General features: G+C 46.1%; 1 protein-coding gene across 1 annotated transcript in view; it reads right to left on the bottom strand.

Annotated features, from left to right (window-relative positions):
* Positions 1-7,682: 7,682 nt before the first annotated feature.
* msraa (methionine sulfoxide reductase Aa) overlaps positions 7,683-20,212 on the bottom strand; it is a 77,953-nt gene continuing 65,423 nt past the window's right edge. The window contains exon 6 of the mRNA XM_080831958.1: positions 7,683-7,876. Coding sequence (XP_080688084.1) covers positions 7,712-7,876 — 165 coding nt within the window. The 3' untranslated portion in view covers positions 7,683-7,711. The remainder of the gene's footprint in view (positions 7,877-20,212) is intronic.

Raw genomic sequence — 20,212 nt, forward strand, 5'->3', positions numbered from 1 at the left:
GCTGACAGGCCCTGCGGAAGTAATGGGCAAGTGTGCGTTACGCGACGGGCTGGTCCACCCCCCCCCCCCATACATGCTCCAAAACATACACTTGTGTGGCACACTTGTGTAAGGATCAAACTGTGCCACCCGTGTGGGTTTTCTGAGGGAGTCTGAATATGGAAGGCATAGGTTTTACTTCACAGCCACTCTCATGCTTTTTAGCGGCTCTTCGCTCAGCTTTATACAATAGGCTGTATGTAACTGTGACCACACTGTGGCAAATGAGCAATCAGGAGGCTTCTCATTGGTGATTTTATTGTGTATTGAATACTGAAAGCATTCAGCCAAACAGATTCAATAGGCAGGGAAGGCAGATAGTCTTATACATGGACACAACACACTAGGTAGGGGTGGGCAAATACGCCAACAGACAGAAAATCACATATAACCAACTACACGTAGCACACAGACTCAAATGGATAACAGAATTATGCACAAACATTCACACAGGCACAGTCTAAATTGGATCATTAAACACAGAATGTCACAGAATGAATATTTACACATCACACGAAAAACCTTATGGGGGGAAAAAGGCGCACAACTCCCATGCACCCTACACAGCCCCCACCAGGCCGGTCACTTGTCCCCAGTGACCCAGGCATTGGACACAACCTCTCTTAGGTGCAGGGAATGTTGTTGCAGATGCTGGAAGACAGAAATGGCCAGTAAAATAAACCCCAAAACCAAATCTAAAATCAAAATAAACGTATTTAAGTTCTATATAGAAATAAGCTCTGTGTGCCAGTGCACTGAAAGGTGGATCCCTGCTCATTAAAACTTCCACACCAGCATAGAAGCCTAACCTTATGGGCTCATGTGTTATACATGAAGCCAGAAAGAAAACCTTGGAAGATGGGCTGTTTTAGTATGATTTAAATTCATGGACTAATGCTCTACCTTATACCTCGTCAGGCACTCATAGCATGATTCTAACGCAAGTCAGGGTGAAGTTAATGCAGGTGGAGACATCAAAAGTATTTTCTTCCACGTTTTTATAGAATACAAGTCAAGAGACAAAGCATTTCACTTTCTGTTCCCATTTTTGAGAATTTAGGCTATCAAATATTTTACAATGAAAATTAGATTAACAGTGACTTGCTTCTTTCTACCTCATTGAAATGTATCTAATTTGTGCCAAACGCCAGTCTCTAACCCCAGGACGAATCAATCCACTGCAGCTCTTCAGTAGTAGCATAACACGATGTCTTCAGAAGTAGCATAACACGATGTCTCATCAATTTCTGTGCTCCAGATGAATCACCCTTTAGCCGGGTCATGAAACTCTACACATGGGATGAGCTGATTTGGTCAACCATCAGTGAACTTGAACTACCTGTAAGCTTATTCATAACCCCTCACACTCGTTGTGTGTATGAAACTCCTAAGTAACTTTTTCTGCTTATGGAGAAATATACTTTTTCTTACAGATATGGAGAAATATGTCACCAGCTTGAACTTCTGGTGAATTTTGTACTTTGTGTGGTCATTATTAGATAAGGTAAAGTTACACAGACTGCTTTTGGAATCAAGAAAGATGGCTCAGCATTATAGTCTGGAGAGGGTCATTCAACTTCCTGATGGCATTCACCTGCATTCTTGAATTCTAGATTACTGATGCAAAAGCAACACTCATTTAAATTTGATGCCTTTGAATTTATTCTGTTTGTGCATGGTCATGTTTCAGGAATACTGACATGTCAGTGGTTCAGGCTGGATGCCCTTTTCACCTGTACTTGCATTTTGTAGTTTGACTGGGCTACAACACATCACCAAATATGGACTTTAGCCAGCTACCCGATAGAAGAAAAAAACTGGATATTATATTTGGAGAAATTACCAAAGAATATGGAGAAGGTAGACACTTTCAAATACATATAGATAAACACAAGAATTGAGATTTATACTACCATGGTAATGTCACATAAAATGGAGATTTATGCTACCAATGGTAATGTCAGACAATGACATGACATGGTGATTCATGCTACCATGGTAATGTCAGACAATGACATGACATGGTGATTCATGCTACCATGGTAATGTCAGACAATATAGACTTTGCGGAGGAACACTGTACAACTATGTAAAAGACCGCTCTGACACAACCTTACTTTAGGAGCAAAATAAGATTCTGCATAAATGTATGTACGGTTCTGATGTTGCGTATTTTTTATAAGATGCATTTATTAATGATAAAAGAGTGTAGTTGCACAAGTGAACAGTGCATTTATTTGAGCCTCTCGTTTCAAGTCTGGTGTAGAGAAAAATGAAATCACTTCATGACTACACACACACACACACATATATCCCTTTGCCCCCCCCCCCCCCTTCTCCCTCTATTCCTCTCTCTCTCTCTCCATCTCTTGCCCGTGTCTTTTCTTCTTATCGGCTGCTGATTGCCCTTATTATTCCACTCTCGTCTGGTGCGTTGGTTTCTAAGGCGATGCTGACGCAACCTCCATCAATCAGCAAGCCCTTTCCAGCGAGCCCGAGTGTGTATTATTAATGGTGGAGTACAACAAGGCATCGACTCTGGGCTGTATCTACAAGCCAAGGCTGTGTTTTTGTCTATCTGGACAGCTCTGCGCAATCAAGCTGAAAGACAGCTACAGTGAACCAGGGGCCGGGGTCAAAGCATTTTTCTCTCTCCTTTTGCATTGTGTGAGTCAGAGTAGCATAAACAGATGGATAGAAAAGGCAGAAGGAAAGAACCTGAGAAATTCAGAAATGAATGCACTTAGAAGCACATAGATGTTCCTGTTGCTGTTGTAAGACTATTTGTACTAATATTCAGTCAAGGCTTTACCTTATTCTGACAAAAGCTATCTAATTGAACCACCCAGCACATTGGTACAGTGCTGGTAATCTCTCACAAACAAACCATAAGGTAAAAGAGAGGGGTCGCATCCACTATACTGGAATGTGAACAGGTTCTTTGTGAAAGTATGTAAAGGTTGATGAATATATTGATTGCAGAATTCTGTAGGTATTCCAAGAAAAAGAGTTAATGATAGTTAAAGGGTTGTGAACTAAAGCAACTTGTGAATCTACATGTACACCTGCATCTAAAAACATAGTTATGCTAGGATGAAGGAAGTGTTTCCTGTAGTGCCTATAAAATAATTAAATAGGTCAGGCCAGTGGGTTAAGCAAGAATATCCTCCAACCCACTAATTTAAGCTTTGGATCAAGCAACAACTAACTCTCTGTGATGTTCTCCTTGTGTGTGTTGAAATCTTTGACATAGATTCATTTTGGATGCAAGCTTGTAGGGAACCAGTCAGAAAGCAGTGTTCAAGCCCCACCTGGTGGATAATAATAATCGCAAGTAAACCAGCTAGAAAATAATGAACCTGTTTTAAAGTTAAATTCCAATGACAAAAAAGCATTTCAAATCTATGGAATATACAGTGGTGTTCTGGTCATTTGACATACAGGGTCACATCTATACCTCATACAGAGACAGATTTATATCTCATACAGGGTCACATCTATACCTCATACACGGACACATCTATACCTCATACAGGGACACTTTTATATCTAAAACAAAATCTCTCTAAAGTTTTCACCAGCCCTATCTGCGTCATTACCAGCCCTCGACCAGTGCTAGCAGACAAATCCAGGGCCTAATTTCTTTCCTTTTTTCCCCGATACATCCCTGGGAATGTATACAAATACGTTCATTCTTTTTGACACATGGACCTTTTAACCTTTTCTTTTTTAGCTAGCCATTCTGACTTAGACCAACACACCCGAGAGGTGTTTCTTTTTTTATAACTGCATTTCTATTTCTTTCTGGGTCATAGATCTCATAGGCACTTCTTTACCTCTAGAATGCATTACCGAGAATTACCATCAGATGGCGATCATGTCCTTCTCTACTTTTTATTTGTTGTGGCCAAATTGCTTGCTGTACTAGAACAGAATGTAATATTTTAGACTGTGTCAGTTCACACTCTTGGCAACAGTTTTGGCTGTATTGCATCTAAAATTGGCAGTACTAAGACAATGACAATATATTGGGGTGTGTGCGTGTGTTGTGTATAGCAGAAATACCAGTATAACATGAAACATAATTACCAAGGAATTAGTGTCTTACTCTGCTTCAGAAACCAGGTGTGTGCCTCTGTAGGAGAGACAATAGGGGTGAGGGACATGCATTTTTATGCAAAAGTGAGCAAGACTGAATGATTATAAAAAATGAGTAAGTGTGTGTGTGTGTGTACACGCATGAATGCCCTCCTTCAGCTGAAGCACGATGCAGGTGAGCCCCGGTCACCGGTCCTCTGCGCTCATCCGGTGAGCAGCTTGTGCGTCAGTAGAAAACCTCCTGGATTCGACGTGGTCCCCTTGTGGCAGTCCGGCTGCTCCCACTGTCCTCCAGGGTCCCTCTTCCTGTGAGCCAGAACCAGCCCACAAAGGAGCACTCTGATTGGCCAGGCCTGGAGCGCGTGGGGCGGGAGCCACCTGCTCCGGGGATTAGCGTTGGCCAGCCCAGTCGACAGATGCCTATGGCATCAGAGAGAGCCCCGCCCAAAAGACACTCGCAGCACCCTGAGGAACGGTACCAAACCACCACAAGCAGGGGTCCCCTGGTTAATCTAGGAAACATGACACTAATACTCTCACCACATAAAAGTCTGGACACTTTAGTCTCCTGTAGTGCGTAAAAGGTATGGCCTACGGTGCCGAACAAAACTGCCTAACAAAAGAGTTGTGCGTAAAGATTGTGCGACAATACATATAGATTAATCAAAATGTTGCCTGGTTACATCATACCTCTACCTTTGTTTTGTGAAATGAGTTTCAGATACTTGCTTCAGGGAGCTTTCTAAATTCTTCAACAAACAAACACTTGTTTGAATCCTTTCACACCAATCCGGAATAATGGGGATGTATCAACAAAACTGTATCTCTGTGTGATAAATATTTAGTAAATCCCTTGCATACCTTGACAGGTTTCCCTATAAAATGCTCCAGCAGAGTATTTTTGAGACAGAGAGTTTTTTTGATAGACTGTTAAAGTTGAGACACAATGTTGTGTTACTCTCAGTATGCAGTCAGCCAGCTCCACTTGAGGAGAGGTGTATGAGGATACTCACTTACGCTGACCATAAGGGTGGGCATGTGCTTCATTATGAATGCGAACATCCCCACCACTTAGATGATGATTGCGCGTCGATTTCATCATGAGAAAGCAGCTCTCCATTAAGCATAACTGTCAGTGCACTGACTGTCTGGAGTGCACGCACAGGATTGCTTTTTACCCTGGCCTACAGGCGCTATGAAATAGAAGAATTGATCCGATCCGCCGTTCTCTCACGCACACCCACGCACACATAGCAGGTTAGACACTTCGGCAAATCTGAGCAGACTGAAAAATAGCTCGCATTCACGCCACTATACCAGGAGCTGCCGATTTAATAATGACAACCAGGGTGCTTCCGTTTCAGTTAGGGCATCCAAGCATGCCATTCCAAGTGAAGCGCCCTCAAAAAGGACTCCATGGATGGGCTTTCAAGTGCAAAGTGTGCAGCCAGACACCTACAAAGGCAAATAACCAGGCATTGTTATTCAGTTGGACCCTTCAGTGGAGTGGCTCTGTCCATGCTAACCATGGGCACCTGCATTCAGTGCTATGATATGGGGATATTAAATAATTTCCTCTTTACACTGGTAGAGTTTAGCTTACCATGTTAACTCACTTCACAGTGTGCACATCCATTAGAGAGAGGCCATCATGGTCATTCTTTCCATGTGTGTGGAAATGTGTGCGGTGCACAGGGTGGGCCTGTTCTACTGTGTGGGTGTACAGTGTGTGTAATTGAATGGGTTTCTGCACCTGTGTGTGTGTGTGTGTGTGTGTGTGTAAATATAATACATGCTTGTATCTGCATATGGAGTAAGTAGGTATGTGTGTCTCCATGCGGTTTCTGTGTGTGTGTGTGTGTGTGTGTGTGTGTGTGTGTGTGTGTGTGTTCCAAGTCTTGTTTCCACCCCAAATGTATATGTTTTTCACGCACAGGCGTATGTGTGAGCCCTCGTCCCTGTCTGCACACACAAGCCTTTTCTTCTCGTGGAGATGGAGTATGCAATGCTGGATGAGAGGTACGCACCTACAGTAGGGGGAGGACAGATGGTGGGATGAATAGATCTGTGCACTGGCAGTCCAGACAGATGGAGCGGGAGAGAAGGAGAGAATTAGAGATGGATGACCAGCCATAGCTTCCACCAGCGCCCAAAGAGAGAAAATAGGTGTTTGAATGTGTGAGCCTTTTTGGAAATAACAGATGTGGAGAAATATTTTTGTGTGTGTGTGTGTGTGTGTGTGTGTGTGTGTGTGTGTGTGTGTGTGTGTGTGTGTGTGAAGAGGTCAAACATGTAGAGGGCAGCTGAGGTTCTTTAGGTTCCAGTAACCCCATTGGTGCCGTAGGAGGAGGCTGTTTTTGTGTGAAAAATGTGTTGAATAAAATATTTGTTGTTAGGATGCAGTGATGATGCGTCACCTGCCCATGGACTATTAGCAGAGATTCGAGTTAGGGCACTCTCACTCACCAGACCATTTAATCTGGGCCGATTTGCGTTTGTGGTAGTAGGGTTAAGTCACCATGCTCATGTGTGTCGAGTTCTATGTGTGTGTTCATGAACATGTCAGTGAAAGTCTGTGAGAGTGTGCATGTACGTACTAATGTGCTATTGTGCGTCCCTGTCTGTGTGTGTGTGTGTGTGTGTGTGTGTGTTTCTGTGTGTGTGTCTGTGTGTTCAGCTTGTGTACATACAGACTGTCCATATGCCCCACAGCCCCTCTATGTCTCTGAGGCTAATGGCAAACAGCACAGGGCCTGGCACTAAGGCTGCCCTCCTGCTGGGTATGTTTGCCTGTGAGATCCACACATACACACACACACACACACACACACACACACACATACACTCTCTCTCTCTTTCAAACACATGTCACACATGCATATCTAACATTCTAACATACATATGTACTCTCTTTCACATAAACACACCCACACACTTACCTAATAAACACATATGCTTTTCTCTGTCACGTACACACAACACAGACTGACACACACACGTACAATCACACCACATTCATATGCTCAGATATAGACACACATACGCATGCCTATTACGTGACTCAATCACAGACAGACACACACTGATGCAAAATCACACCACATTCACAAGCTCAGATATAAACACACATATACATGCCCCTTCTCTGACACACACACATGCACACGCACCCAATGATTGATGAGTCAGAGGGTAACTAGGACAGACCCCCAGGCTATGACTGCAGAATACCGCAGAGCTAACATGCTCACATGACCACCAGAGGACAGACACACACACACACACACACACACACACATACACATACACACGCACACACACCACCTAACCATCAACACAGATCCACACAAGAGACACAGTTGAAACTGAAAACACAGTTTTTTAATTATCATTGCGTGTTACAGAGCAGAAATTGCACAACACTCATATTTCAATAAAACTCTGCATTGAAACTTAATTCCTGATATTTTACAGATAAAATGCACTAACTCTGTCAGACATGACTCACTTTACTCTCTTTACATTTGTGATTAAGGCAAATTAAGGCAACTCGCTCTAAAACTAGCCAGTCTATCTAAGACCGGACCCCTATTGGACAGGACACGCCGGTGCCGGCCAATCCGCAGTAGCCACCGGGGTTCTTGCTGAGGTACTGCTGGTGGTAGTCCTCGGCGTAGTAGAACTCTTTGGCCTCCGCTATCTCCGTGGTAATGGCTCCAAAGCCATCTTCCTTTAAGACCTATCAGGAGAGAGATGGTGAGTTAGAACCTGTGTCGCAGTGACAGAAGTAATTACAAAAGATGAGTGGTGTTTTTCTCTGCTTTAAACATGTACATAATCTAATGTCAAGTGAGGCGAAGGGGGATTCATTCCTGCTCCTATTCAGCAAAGCTGCCCCTCCTACGCTTCAAATGCCATGACCTACAGTATGGCACTAAACAAATAAAAACCCTGAAGGCGAGGAATGGAGAGAAAGGGTACCAATATCTGGAACAAAAATAAATGCAGACATGTAGAAAGGGGAGAGAGCGGAGAAGAGAAAAAAAGAGAAAGAGAGAGCACAAGAGAGACAGAGAGCACAATAGAGACAGAGCGCACAGGAGAGACATATGTGGAGGCTAAGGTCCAGATGCACTGGGTGCCACCCCGGCCAAATGTGGGTATTCATCCACCTGGCACACGAGATGCCAGAGGCACTGGACAAAGCCTACAATTACACACACACACAAGCACACGCACACGCACACGCACGCACACACACACACACGTACACATTCACACAAACATACATTCATGTACCCACACATATACACAAATGCACCCATTTTGTCCAGCTCAAGTCCACAGACCCGACTGAATCACAGTTGACCTGAACGTGCCTGTCCTCCACATCGCACTCCCCTCCCCTCCCTTCCTTCCCCCATCATAAAATACATTTTGACGGTTTGGGGTCAGAGCACACACACATACACACGAGCACACGAGCACCTCAGCCCTCTCTCGGGCACCCGTAGGGGGTTGGGATAGGGGGGGTGGAGGTATGAGGTGTAGGCGAGCTGTGGGTCCCATCTCCAGAGCTCCTTTCCACATGGCGGCACCTGTCGGCGCCTGGTCCGCTTATGTTTTATGTATGCGAGTGCTGCGCACGGTGCGGTGCGGACGTGAATGGGTGGTGACAGGCCTTATTTCTTCTCGCAAGGAGCTCTGACTGTGAAAGGGACAGGTGAACAGGGAAGCAGGTGCCAGAAGGGAAGGGGTTCAAGATAACCTACTTGCAAGGCATCCCACTAGGTTAGAGCTGGCACACAGGGAGAGGAGCAGAAGTGCACTGAAAATAATGACACTTATTTGATGTAATGTTCTTGATGTAAATATTTATCCTTTCTGACAGTTTTTTGACCAGACATGGGTAGTAGCAAAAGTGTTTCTGTGGGACAGATTGTTGGAGGAGTTTAAAAGAGGCTGCCTTCAATTTGGGAAGCTTTTTTTCCCCTTGCTTCCATCTCAGGGTCTCCACATTTGTCCCCGCACACGTTTGTCCCCGCACACGTTTGTCCCCTCATTTGTTTTTGTCTCCCTGCAGCCTTTTCTCAACTATCAATTGTTCTCATCCTCAGTCATCAGCTCAGTTTTCAATCTGTCTTTCTAGACCCTTGTTTAAATTCAAATGCTTATAATTGGCATGGAATTATGAAAAGGTAAGAGGTGCCAAAATGGTGACGATCAAAATCAGTGGAAACATCAAAAATTTCATGGGATAATTAGCTTATTACAAAAGAATCATTAAAAATGGTTCAAAATGTCTGCTAACGGCCAGAAGCCCATTTTTGTCCCTCCGAGTACGGGCACACACACACGCACACACACACACACGGCAGGAGCAGCTAAGAGAACATGCTGAAAGGGACTCGCCTCTCTCTCTCTTTTTCTCTTACTCTCTCTGGTGCTGAGGCTGATTTGTTTTTAATGGTATTTGATGGTCATCGCCCCCCCCCCCATTATATATTTTTTCAATTTCTCTCCTTTCTCTCTTCCATCCTTTCCAATTTCATCCTCCTCCCTCTTGTTCCCTTTTCTTCCCTTTATTTCTATCTGTTTTGGTGTCTTCTGTTCTGTGCTATCTTTCTCTCTCTATGTGCCCGATGTTTGTGTGTGTGTGTGTGTGTGTGTGTGTGTGTGAACGTGTGGTAATACAGTTGAGAGAGCGCGGCAGCACTAGGTACAGAACCTGCCAAGCACCTCATTTGGCCGGCCATCTGCCGAAAGCCGGGCACGCACCTGTTAGGAGCAGCTGCTGCCAACGGGAGCCAGGTACACACACACACACACACACCCACACACACATGTGCACAAACACACACACAAACAAACAAACTCACACACTCTCTCACACGCACACACTCGCTCTCTGTTACAAAGATACATATACACTCCCTCTCTTCCTCCCTCACACACAGCACTTCCCTATTTCCTTGCCCAACTTGCCTAGCTCAGCTCGTGTCCTCCTCCACCCCCCACCAATCTCCATCAAAGCTCCATCAGTGGGCCCCCATCTTGCCCTCCGGGGCGGGAGCATTCTAAAAGAACGAACAAATGAACGAATAGTACTGAGATGAGATGAGATGCAGACGAGTGGAGGAGGAGGAGGAGAGCTCTAACCAGGGCCTGGAGATGAGGCTCCTGCTCCTGAGGACACACACGCTCCTGAGCAGTTATTACACACACCACTCTGTTCAAGGCTGGTGGAGGCCCAGTTGGGCTCGTCTAATGGGGATGCGAGGAGGTGAGGGATGGGTTTGATTCTGGAGAGTGTTTCAGTGGAGAGGGTTGAGCCGTAGCAGAAGCAGAAGCAGGGCCTCCCCGTTAGGTAAGGAGCAGGGCCTTACCGTGGGGCAAGGGCTTGAGTAGGTGTGAGCGCTGCAGAGTAGGGTATTAATGGAGGAGGTTTAATCACACACCAAGATGTTTTGAAAATGCTTGAGATATGATGGTATGTAACAGAAATAGTGACTTCACCAAATAGCTTATTCTTTGGTATCAGTAGAGTAATGCACGAAGTTATGCACAGAAAACATGACCAGTAGCCAATCCACTCCCCCCACACACACACACACACACACACACACACACACACACACACACAAACAGTTCTACACAAACATGCGCAAACACATACACCTGTATATTCATCTTTATGATTCTCACCTTCTTCTCATTCACACAAACATGCACACAAAGAGAAACATGTTATGCACACAGTCTAAACTTCTTCTCTCTCTCTCTCCTGTTCTGAATGCAATAGACAGTAAAGACAGTGTGGCTTAACCGCTCCTTTCATGGGCCTGAATGGCACAGCGTGGAGCCCCAGCAGGTAGCTATCGTCCGCCTCAGTCCTCCCTGCCAGCCTGCCCAGCTCTTCCACCAGGGAGATGCCAGGCCCCTGCTGGCACTGCGCCACGCTGGCACCCCCAGATACCATTGAAGCTGGAGACTGTGTGTGTGTGTGTGTGTGTGTGTGTGTGTGTGTGTGTGTGTGTGTGTGTGTGTGTGTGTGATAGAGAAATGGGAGGGGGGTAGGGGGTTGGGGGTCTGTATTGATGTGCCACCTTTTATAGTGTGAAGACTTGCACATAAAGAAAAAGCAAACACGCGCAGACACACACATCCAAACCCATTGTGGGCAGTAAACAGGTTCAGCACCACGCAGGGGGGGGGGGGGTGGGGGGTAGCATCTGGAAAAGCTGGAACGGATGGGTAGGACCCCCAGGTAGCGGTGATGTCTGGCAAAGATCTGGCCCAGGCGGCCCCCCAGAGGCAGACGTTCTCTGGTGAAATCACGACTATTTCATGGCTGTAGAAACAAACAGGCTAGACAGCGTGCTACAGTAGTCATAAGCCCCTTCGGAGCAAAAGGGCCTCTTAGAATGGGAATGGGGCTTCGAGGGGGGCTGGGGAGGATGTGGGCACTGGGCTCGGTCTGGGCCTCATGACTTTCATGTGAAGCCAAGGTACTTCGGTCCAGATTTACCTCTGGTTCGAAATGGCTAGTCTGCAAATTCAGTGAAAAGTAGTCAAAGAACAGAGCTCTACATACACACACCACCTAAGCTGGCCCAGGTACCAGATAAAAGACCAAGACCAATGTGGTGAAACGAATCTGCCGCGCCTTATACACTTTAGTGTGTAAACATTTGTTTGTCTGCTTTTCAGTGTGTGTGTGTGTGTGTGTGTGTGTGTGTCTCCCCATCACATTTCAAAGTAAAGATATGTCAATACACACATACATTACATGACTGCAGCTGTACATGTGTAACTGAGTATTCTCATTTGAGAAGCCAGTACTGCACCTCAGCTTCACCACACTCATGCAGCACACATGCATCGCCTATGACTAAAACTATGACTTCAACCTACACACCCAACCAGACATAAAGAACCCGGCTCACATGGGTCAAACATGCATATCACGCCAGCTTATTACTGGGTTTTTCTCCCCCTGCAAGTGGCTCAGTGTTGGTAGTATCTCTAAAAACTGTTCTCCATTCCAAAAACCATTCGGTTGAGGCAAAATGTAAATTAGTCAAGCTCAACCTTCTCTTAAATCTCTAACACTGAAATAACAGTTTCACCAACTGCTTCCTCTAATATTCTTAATCTTTGCAATAGTATGCGAAATGTAACCAGCTGTGTCCTACCTCAGTCTTTTGTTATTCAGAGTTTGACCATATTAAACCGTTTGTTTAAAAAAAAAAAACATTCATCTGGCTTTCAGATGTACCTTCATGAATACAATAGTCAGTTACTGACCCTTTGGCCTATATCTTGATTTTTTTTTACGTTGTCGAGATTTCCTTCATGGACTCAATACATCATAGAATAGAATAGATCATAGAATAGTCAGTGACAAACACACACACACACACACACACACACACACAGCCAGATCCAGAAAACAGCCGTTCATCATTTATTCATTCATCCAATCATCTGATCCCTCCCTTCGTTCTACACAGACCCACCCTGGGTCAGGGGTCAGGTCATCCCCACAGAGACTCCACATGCACATATACACACACACACACACACACACACACACAGGGACCAGACAAGAGAATGGAGGGATGGGGGATGTGGAGTCGTAGAGGAGAGGAGAGAAGAGAAGAGGATGATGGGGTCTGGGGGGAGGGGGGGGGGTGATGAGGGGCAGCAGGTACAGCTAAAGGTCCCTGTCCTCCTCCACCTCCCTGTGTCCACACAACAGAGAAGGCCACGCAAACAGCAAAGAGAGGCCATCGGAAGCACATGCACACATCTCGAAATGCACACAATCAACCCCTTCTGTTTGCATAGCAACAGGGGGGGAGACATACACACATACATACGAGGGCTGTGGCTGTGGCACGGCGCGTGGCAGTGAAGTGGGTGTTTGGTTAGAAATGAAGTGCAGCAGGTTTGGTAGGAAAATGCAAAGAAACAAAGACAACCTGAACAGGCAGAGGCTACGCTACTGGCAGAGTGTTATTAGGTTTTCAACCCAACACTGAACCAAAATGAAAAACTGACCATTGCATGACATGATAATAGGAATTCTTCTTACATGGTTGTATATCAACATATGACTGCTGCCAAACTGCTAACATTTGTTAAAAAAACTGAAAAAATAAACCCGAATTGATGAATGAGTGAAAGAATTCAAAGCACAGAGGTGAGTTGAAGTGTGAGACTATGTTGAATGTTAGCGGTGATCACAGACTGATAAGCAATGCAGCCACCAACAAACACAAGTGTTTGCCCAAAATAAACGGCAAAAAAAAAATGCATTTAAAATGGCTGCCGCTGTGTGCCGACTACACATTACTAAATGCATAATTCAGAGTCATTAATTTGCATGTCAGACCGAGTGCTCATTTGGATTGCAAATACAATGCACAGCATGGCCTCCTGGCTAAGCACGGATGGAAGAGGGAGAGGGAGAGAGAGAGAGAGTGAGAGAGAGGAGCACATGAAAGGCAGAGATAAGCTCAGTGCCATGGCTCCATGTTGCGGGCGTCACACGCTTGTAAGATGCAAGAAAGCAACAGGAAAGAGACAATGAGAGAGGAATGGCTGTGTGTGTGTGTTTGTGTGTGTGTGTTTGTGGAGGGGGGGTACTACTGGGCCATGACCAACTTTACAGAGAGAGAAAAGAGGAGGAAGACAGGAGAATCCAAATAGGCGCAGGCTGAAAGCCAACAGCACCAAAACAGGCAATTTTTATCTTCAGAGGTGCAGGGAGAAAGGCTTGCTATAGAAGATGAAATAAAGGCAAGGTAGTAATATTGCGGTATCAAATATCTTGGCTCTCTTTAGCCTTTATATAAGCTTTATGTACAGTTGTAAATACTGTAGATGTACCAAGGTCCTTACCTACCAAGTGATTTCCATGAAGGAGCACCCCTAACAACTAGTTTCAGTGTATACCAACAGTAATGGCCAGTAATAATGCACACGCTTTGGTTTATATTATGAAGAAACATCACCACACAAACAGCACGTTAAAACAACAAAAAGAGCCAATACTTCCTAGGCTCAATGTTTAACTGTGTGACTAAAGGAGACCTATGGAGTGGTTGAAATGTTTTCTATATGGTCTGAAAACACCAGTCTGAGGGAGTATGAGCAGCAGCATTTGTGAGTGCCGCTAGTTTGGAGGCTTTGTCCTCTGTGTGGCCGTTAGCAGATAGGAGAGCCAGTTGAGTGTGACTGACTGCTTAAATTCATCATGTGGATCGTACAGATCAAATGCCACTGTGAGTGAAACAGTCATAGTTTACATACTGTGTGTGTGTGTGTGTGTGTGTGTGTGTGTGTGTGTGTGTGTGTCGGCCTGTCTGTCTGTGTGTGATTAATAAAACACACACATCTGTGAGGGTGTTTAAGCAGGTGCTTTATGTGTGTGCACATATGTGTGTGCATACCCACATAACATCATGAATGCCGTCTTTTTTTTTCTCTGAGCACGGTATTCTTTCGTTTTGCTGGCGCTGTTCTGCAGTGGTAGCAGCATCTCTCGGAGAGGAGGAAAGTGGCATTGCTTATTTCCCTGGCACCGCCTTGCCTTTGCCCATTATGATGTTTAGGACGGAGGAAGCGGCCCTGCCAAAAATCTGTTCCATACCATTTGTTCAGGTCTCTTGCGGGAACCATCGCGAAAGGCAACATGAAAATAGGAAAAGCCTGGTGTGGTCAGGATGGAAAAAACAGTGGAAAGGGGAAGAGAGAAAGAGAGATAAAGCGAGAGAGGAAATAGTTGGAAGGAAATAGGATGGGCAGCATCCATCTGACGCTGACTCAAGAGAAGAGGAAGAAGATGAAGGAGGAGGCAAAAAAACACTCCCAGTTGACATGGCAACCTTTACTCTGAAGTCTTCAGGCTTGATTGACAGGGATGCTGTTATGGGTTGTGTGTTCCATTACAACTCCCTCTTCCCTGTCTTGTCTCACCTAAATGTGTTAAAAGCACAGAAGTTTGCCAGTGGCAGTACTGCAAAGACTGCCTGCAGAGGTAATTATAACAGCGAAGCCAACCAGAGGTGAGATGTCAGGCTTATGATGGCATACCCACCACTTCTCCAGCCAAATTAGTAATGAAAGATAAGAATTAAGAGGGAAGCAGAGAAACAGATGAGAGATGGCTAGAAGGGAAAAGGAACTGTGTGTGTGTGTGTGTGTGTATCAGGGTCAGGGGCGAGGGAAGGAAGCAGAGCGCTTCTTTCCACACGTCAGATACAAAAAGACCTCAGTTCACATTGTGGACCACGCACGCACGCACGCACGCACGCACGCACGCACGCACGCACGCACGCACGCACGCACGCACGCACGCACGCACGCACGCACACGCACGACATGACGAACACTGCCGTTCTAAAACACAGTCATATTTTTGTGAACATTTCCAAGGAAAATACACACGCACACACACACACACACACACACACACACACACACTCTCCCTAAACACAGGGACAGAAAGCTGATGGAAAAGTTAAGGTCTGGGATCCAAAGGTGGCTCTCAGAGGCATTTCTGATGAGTCCAGCATTGCCTGAGTGTTCATATGGGGGAAAGAGAGGAGTGAGAGATGGGGAAAACAGAAGAGAGGATGAAAGAGGAAAGGAGTGAAAAGGAAGGATGGAACAGACAAGTAAACGATGGAGAGGAAGGAGAAATGGCATGAGTGAGTGAGTGTGTGTATGAGCGAGAGACAAAGACAGAGAAAGATAAAATGGAGAGTGAGACTGAAGCAATTTTGCAGGCAGATTTCGCTGGCAGATGGCTGGCAGCTCGCTGTTTGCTAAACCAACTGCTCGGGTACATTAGGAAGTCACAGAGCAGCATGCAACACCACTCCATTTAGAATGGCCACAGATGGGGGAGGGGGGCTACAAAGAGAGAGAGTGTGTGTTGTGTGTGTGACGTGATGGCAGTGTGAGGCTGAAAAGGGTGTGTGTGTCAAGTGTGTGGGATGCCGAATTCTGTGTGTGTGTGTACGTGTGTGATGTGACGTGATGGATGTGTGAGGCTGAAAAGGTTGTGTAGGATGGAGGATTCTGTGTGTGTGTGTGTGTGTGTGTGTGTGTGTGTGTATGCAGCCAGGCTTCAGCAAGCTGGTCAGGAAATATCCAGAGCAGTCGGACTGCAGATAGGGCGAAAGCTAATTACTCTGGCCCTGGCCTCCTGTCACTCACAATCACAATCACACACACACACAATCACACACACACACACAATCACACACACACACACACACACACACACACAGCCTTGCTTGTTCCAGCAGCACAGGTGAGCAATAATGCTTTGCACAGCTGAGGTAACCATCCAATTTACTCAGATGAATAAACACTTGCACACGAACATATGTGCACAATGGCACCTTGCATAAAACAGCACGTACACACACACACACACTCATTGTGAGATTGCATTAATCCCACCCTGACCTTCACCCCCCCCCCCCCCCCCTCCCTCGCCATGACTCTCTCATGCTGTCTCTATCTATATGTATTACCCAACTCTTCTCTTTCACTCCCTCTATCACCATCCTCACTGTCTCTACCTGACCTACACAAACACTCCAGCCTCCCCCCAAGAAACGGTCTCTGGGATGTCACGTCTCCAGGATGAAAGAGCCAGACCCTCCAGCCACCAACTCCCAACACCCTCACTCCTCGCGCAGCCATGCACCTGCCCCCCCAGTCCCCCCACCCCCCCCCCCCCCCCCAGTCTCCACCACCTCCCTTCACAGGTTAGCATGGGCCAAGGACACACATGACAAACTGTTAAGTGACTAGTTTCAAATATGTAAGGAAAAATGGCTGCCGAGGAAAAAAATGTATGACACAAAGTCACGTGGTTCCTATTCCAAAAAACAAACCAGGCATTTCTCATTTGGCAGGCCAACAAATAACACAAAATGGCACAGAATGGTGGAAAATACACATCTTTCTTCAAGCTTAAAAATAACAACAACAACTAAACAAACAAACATACGAGATGCAATCCAGAGAGGCAAACTATCTCCTTGAGAACATTCCTTCAACCATTATTGCCTCCACACAAACACATACACACACACACACACACACACACACACGTCATGTCCCTCTACACCCAGACCAAGATCCACTCTACCACCACAATAATGAGAGAAGCGGTGTGGTCATGGTCTGCCTAATTAAAAGCATTCTGATGTCTGGCGGACATTGACGGTTCTTGCGTAATTGGTGGAGCACCGGCAACTCCCTTCCCCCTTCCATCCCTGCACCGCCCCCCTCCCCCAAATTTGGCTCAAGGCAGCTAGGCAAGGTGAGGCACTCGTCTGGATGCCTCGGAGGAGAAAACCTGTCTTTGGTAGCGCCTTAATTGAGACACTAATAGATAGGAACATGCGCTGCCTTAGCTCCCGGGAGAGAGTAGGAGCGAGCTAGAGATTGAGAGAGGACAGACAAAAATAACAGAAAGAAGAGTGAGTGAGTGAGTGGGAGAGACAGAGTGAGTGAGAGAGGGAATGAAAGAGAGAGAGCAAGTCCGAGATAATGTGAGAGAAAAAGATTGGATGAGTGTCCTGCTTGCTGGTTCGAATGTTTCAGAGTGCCCCCTTGTGGTTGGCATGATAAAGTCACTTTGTGTCCCCAGTTTTGCAGTTCAAGGGCATTCGCTCACGTTAAGGGAATAACTGCCTGTCAAAGGATCCAGCTCAAATGCATCAACCACAGCCTGAGAGCATTATAGTGCCGTTTAAGAATTCAGGCAATCTGACCCGTAATCAAACAATAACATTGTGGCCAGAATTCAAACATGATGCATTTTGAATGCACTTAAGCACAAGAGCCTTATTTGCTTTTAGTTATTTTGCTTCTTCAATCTGTATTCCATAAAAGACTACATATCCCAGTCTTGTAGAGTCTTGTCTTTTCTGATGTGTTTCTGTAGCCCTAGTAGAGCAAGGTGCTAACAAGCACAATGCCAAGGCGTTTGTCACGCAGGAAGAACACATACTGACACTATCTCTCCACTGTCATATAAGTCAGCGAATAGAAGTCAGTGGGTAGATGTAAAGGTGGAGGAATTAAGCTGACATTAAAATCACAGTAATGTATCAAAACTGAGCTAATTCAGCTAGTTAGGGCAGAGCTCTGCACAGTGAGCTGTTTTGACAAAAGCTTGTGGGTTTGAGCTCACCCCAGAGTGTGTCCACATGACCCTGCGGAGAGGACGTCCTCGGCAAGGTTAATTAGCACACACAATGTCACATCTCAAACGCGGGCCACTTCCTGGGTATTGAGCGGGGCTCAACTCTCAGTCGATACACTACAAATTTGTTCTGGTTGAACCCTGGGTGATCTCTGCAATCCTTCCTGCACTGTGTGTGTGAAAAAGCAGCGGGACGCATGTACACACACACGGACGCATACACACGGACGCACACACACACACACACACACACACACACACACACACACACACACACACACACACACACACAATACACATATTTATGGTTCACTAAGCTTTTGCTTCTATGTCCTTTCTCCTGTTCAGGTCAACTGATGCCACATCATGCCAATCAGAGGTGAGAGAGAGTGGGGTTATGTGTGTGTGTGTGTGTGTGTGTGTGTGTGTGTGTGTGTGTGTGTGTGTGCGCGTGTGTGTGAGTGAACAACTTGCTTATGTGAAGAGATGCTTATGTGAATGAATTAAAATTATGGTTAATACTGAAGTACGACAACATACAAACACACGCAGAAACGAAAAACATGCAAACACACTGCAACACAAACACACACACACACACACAAATGCACACACATACAAACCACGCATTTAGGCTTTTAGGCAGACGCTACACACATCCAGTCAGTGGTCTCCATCTGCGTATACTTCCCTCTCCCCCCCAAAAACCTGGACCCCCCACAAAGCTGCAGCAGCTCACCACTCATACAGCATCAATATTGATACCCATCACAGCAGCGTGTGTGTGTATGTGTGTGTGTTTGAGTGAGTGTGTACATGTGTGTGAGATTGTTCCTATGTGTGTGTTTACAGCAAAATGCACCTAGCAATATAAAAGCAGCTCCCTCACTAACACATACCCACTTATTTCCGTCAAATAAGATGCTCAGGAGTAGGAAACCCCCAACCCAACAGACAACAAAGAGACGGCAGACGCTGACCTTTCACTCCTACTAGACACGCTCCTGCTGGGGGCAACCCCTCACACACACACACACACGCACACACACACGCACAACCCTTATCTACTGAAGAGCCTATCATTCTTCCTCCTCAAGAGCTCTATGTAAAGATCACTCCACTCTCTCTCTCTCACACACACACACACACACACACACCAAAATAAATATATACTGACTAATACACAAACACAAACCGATATTCAGATCCACACACTCAGAAATACATGCCATACATACAGATCAACCACTGTCTTTTTCTCTCATGCTCACACACACACACACACACACACACACACACATACACACACACACACACAAATCACTTCAACCCACACACATGCACCCCTTAACTCATAATGGTCCCAGCTGTTTGTTGCAGCTTTCTTTATTAACCCCTTGTCTCCTGGCCTCCATTGGACTACGACTGGGGGGAAGGACTGGAGGAGACCCCCAGCTTGATGGGGGGAGGAGGGGGGAGGAGTTGCCTGAACAGCTGATTAAAAACGTCAGGCAGACGACTTCCCCCAACATGACCTCTGACCCTAGCAACCCCCCCCCCCCGGCATCCACCCCTACCCCACCCTCACCCCGCCTCCTTCTGCATTCCCGCCCCACCCTGCCCTCTTTTTTGCTGAATTTTGGCTCACCGTGGACCAATCAGGGCCGGCGAGGACGCCCTCCCCCTGTTGCCATGGTGACATGGTGCCTGCTGCTGCAGCAGCAGTAGTTCGGTGCTCAGCGAGGCGCAGATGTCTCTTCGGGGGAGGAGGGCGCTTGGGGTGGGGGTGGGGGACGAGAGGATGGTTGGGGCAGACAATAGAGAGGAGAAAAAGAGTGG

Source organism: Sprattus sprattus (genome assembly GCF_963457725.1).
Source record: "Sprattus sprattus genome assembly, chromosome: 2".
Lineage (NCBI taxonomy): Eukaryota > Metazoa > Chordata > Actinopteri > Clupeiformes > Clupeidae > Sprattus > Sprattus sprattus.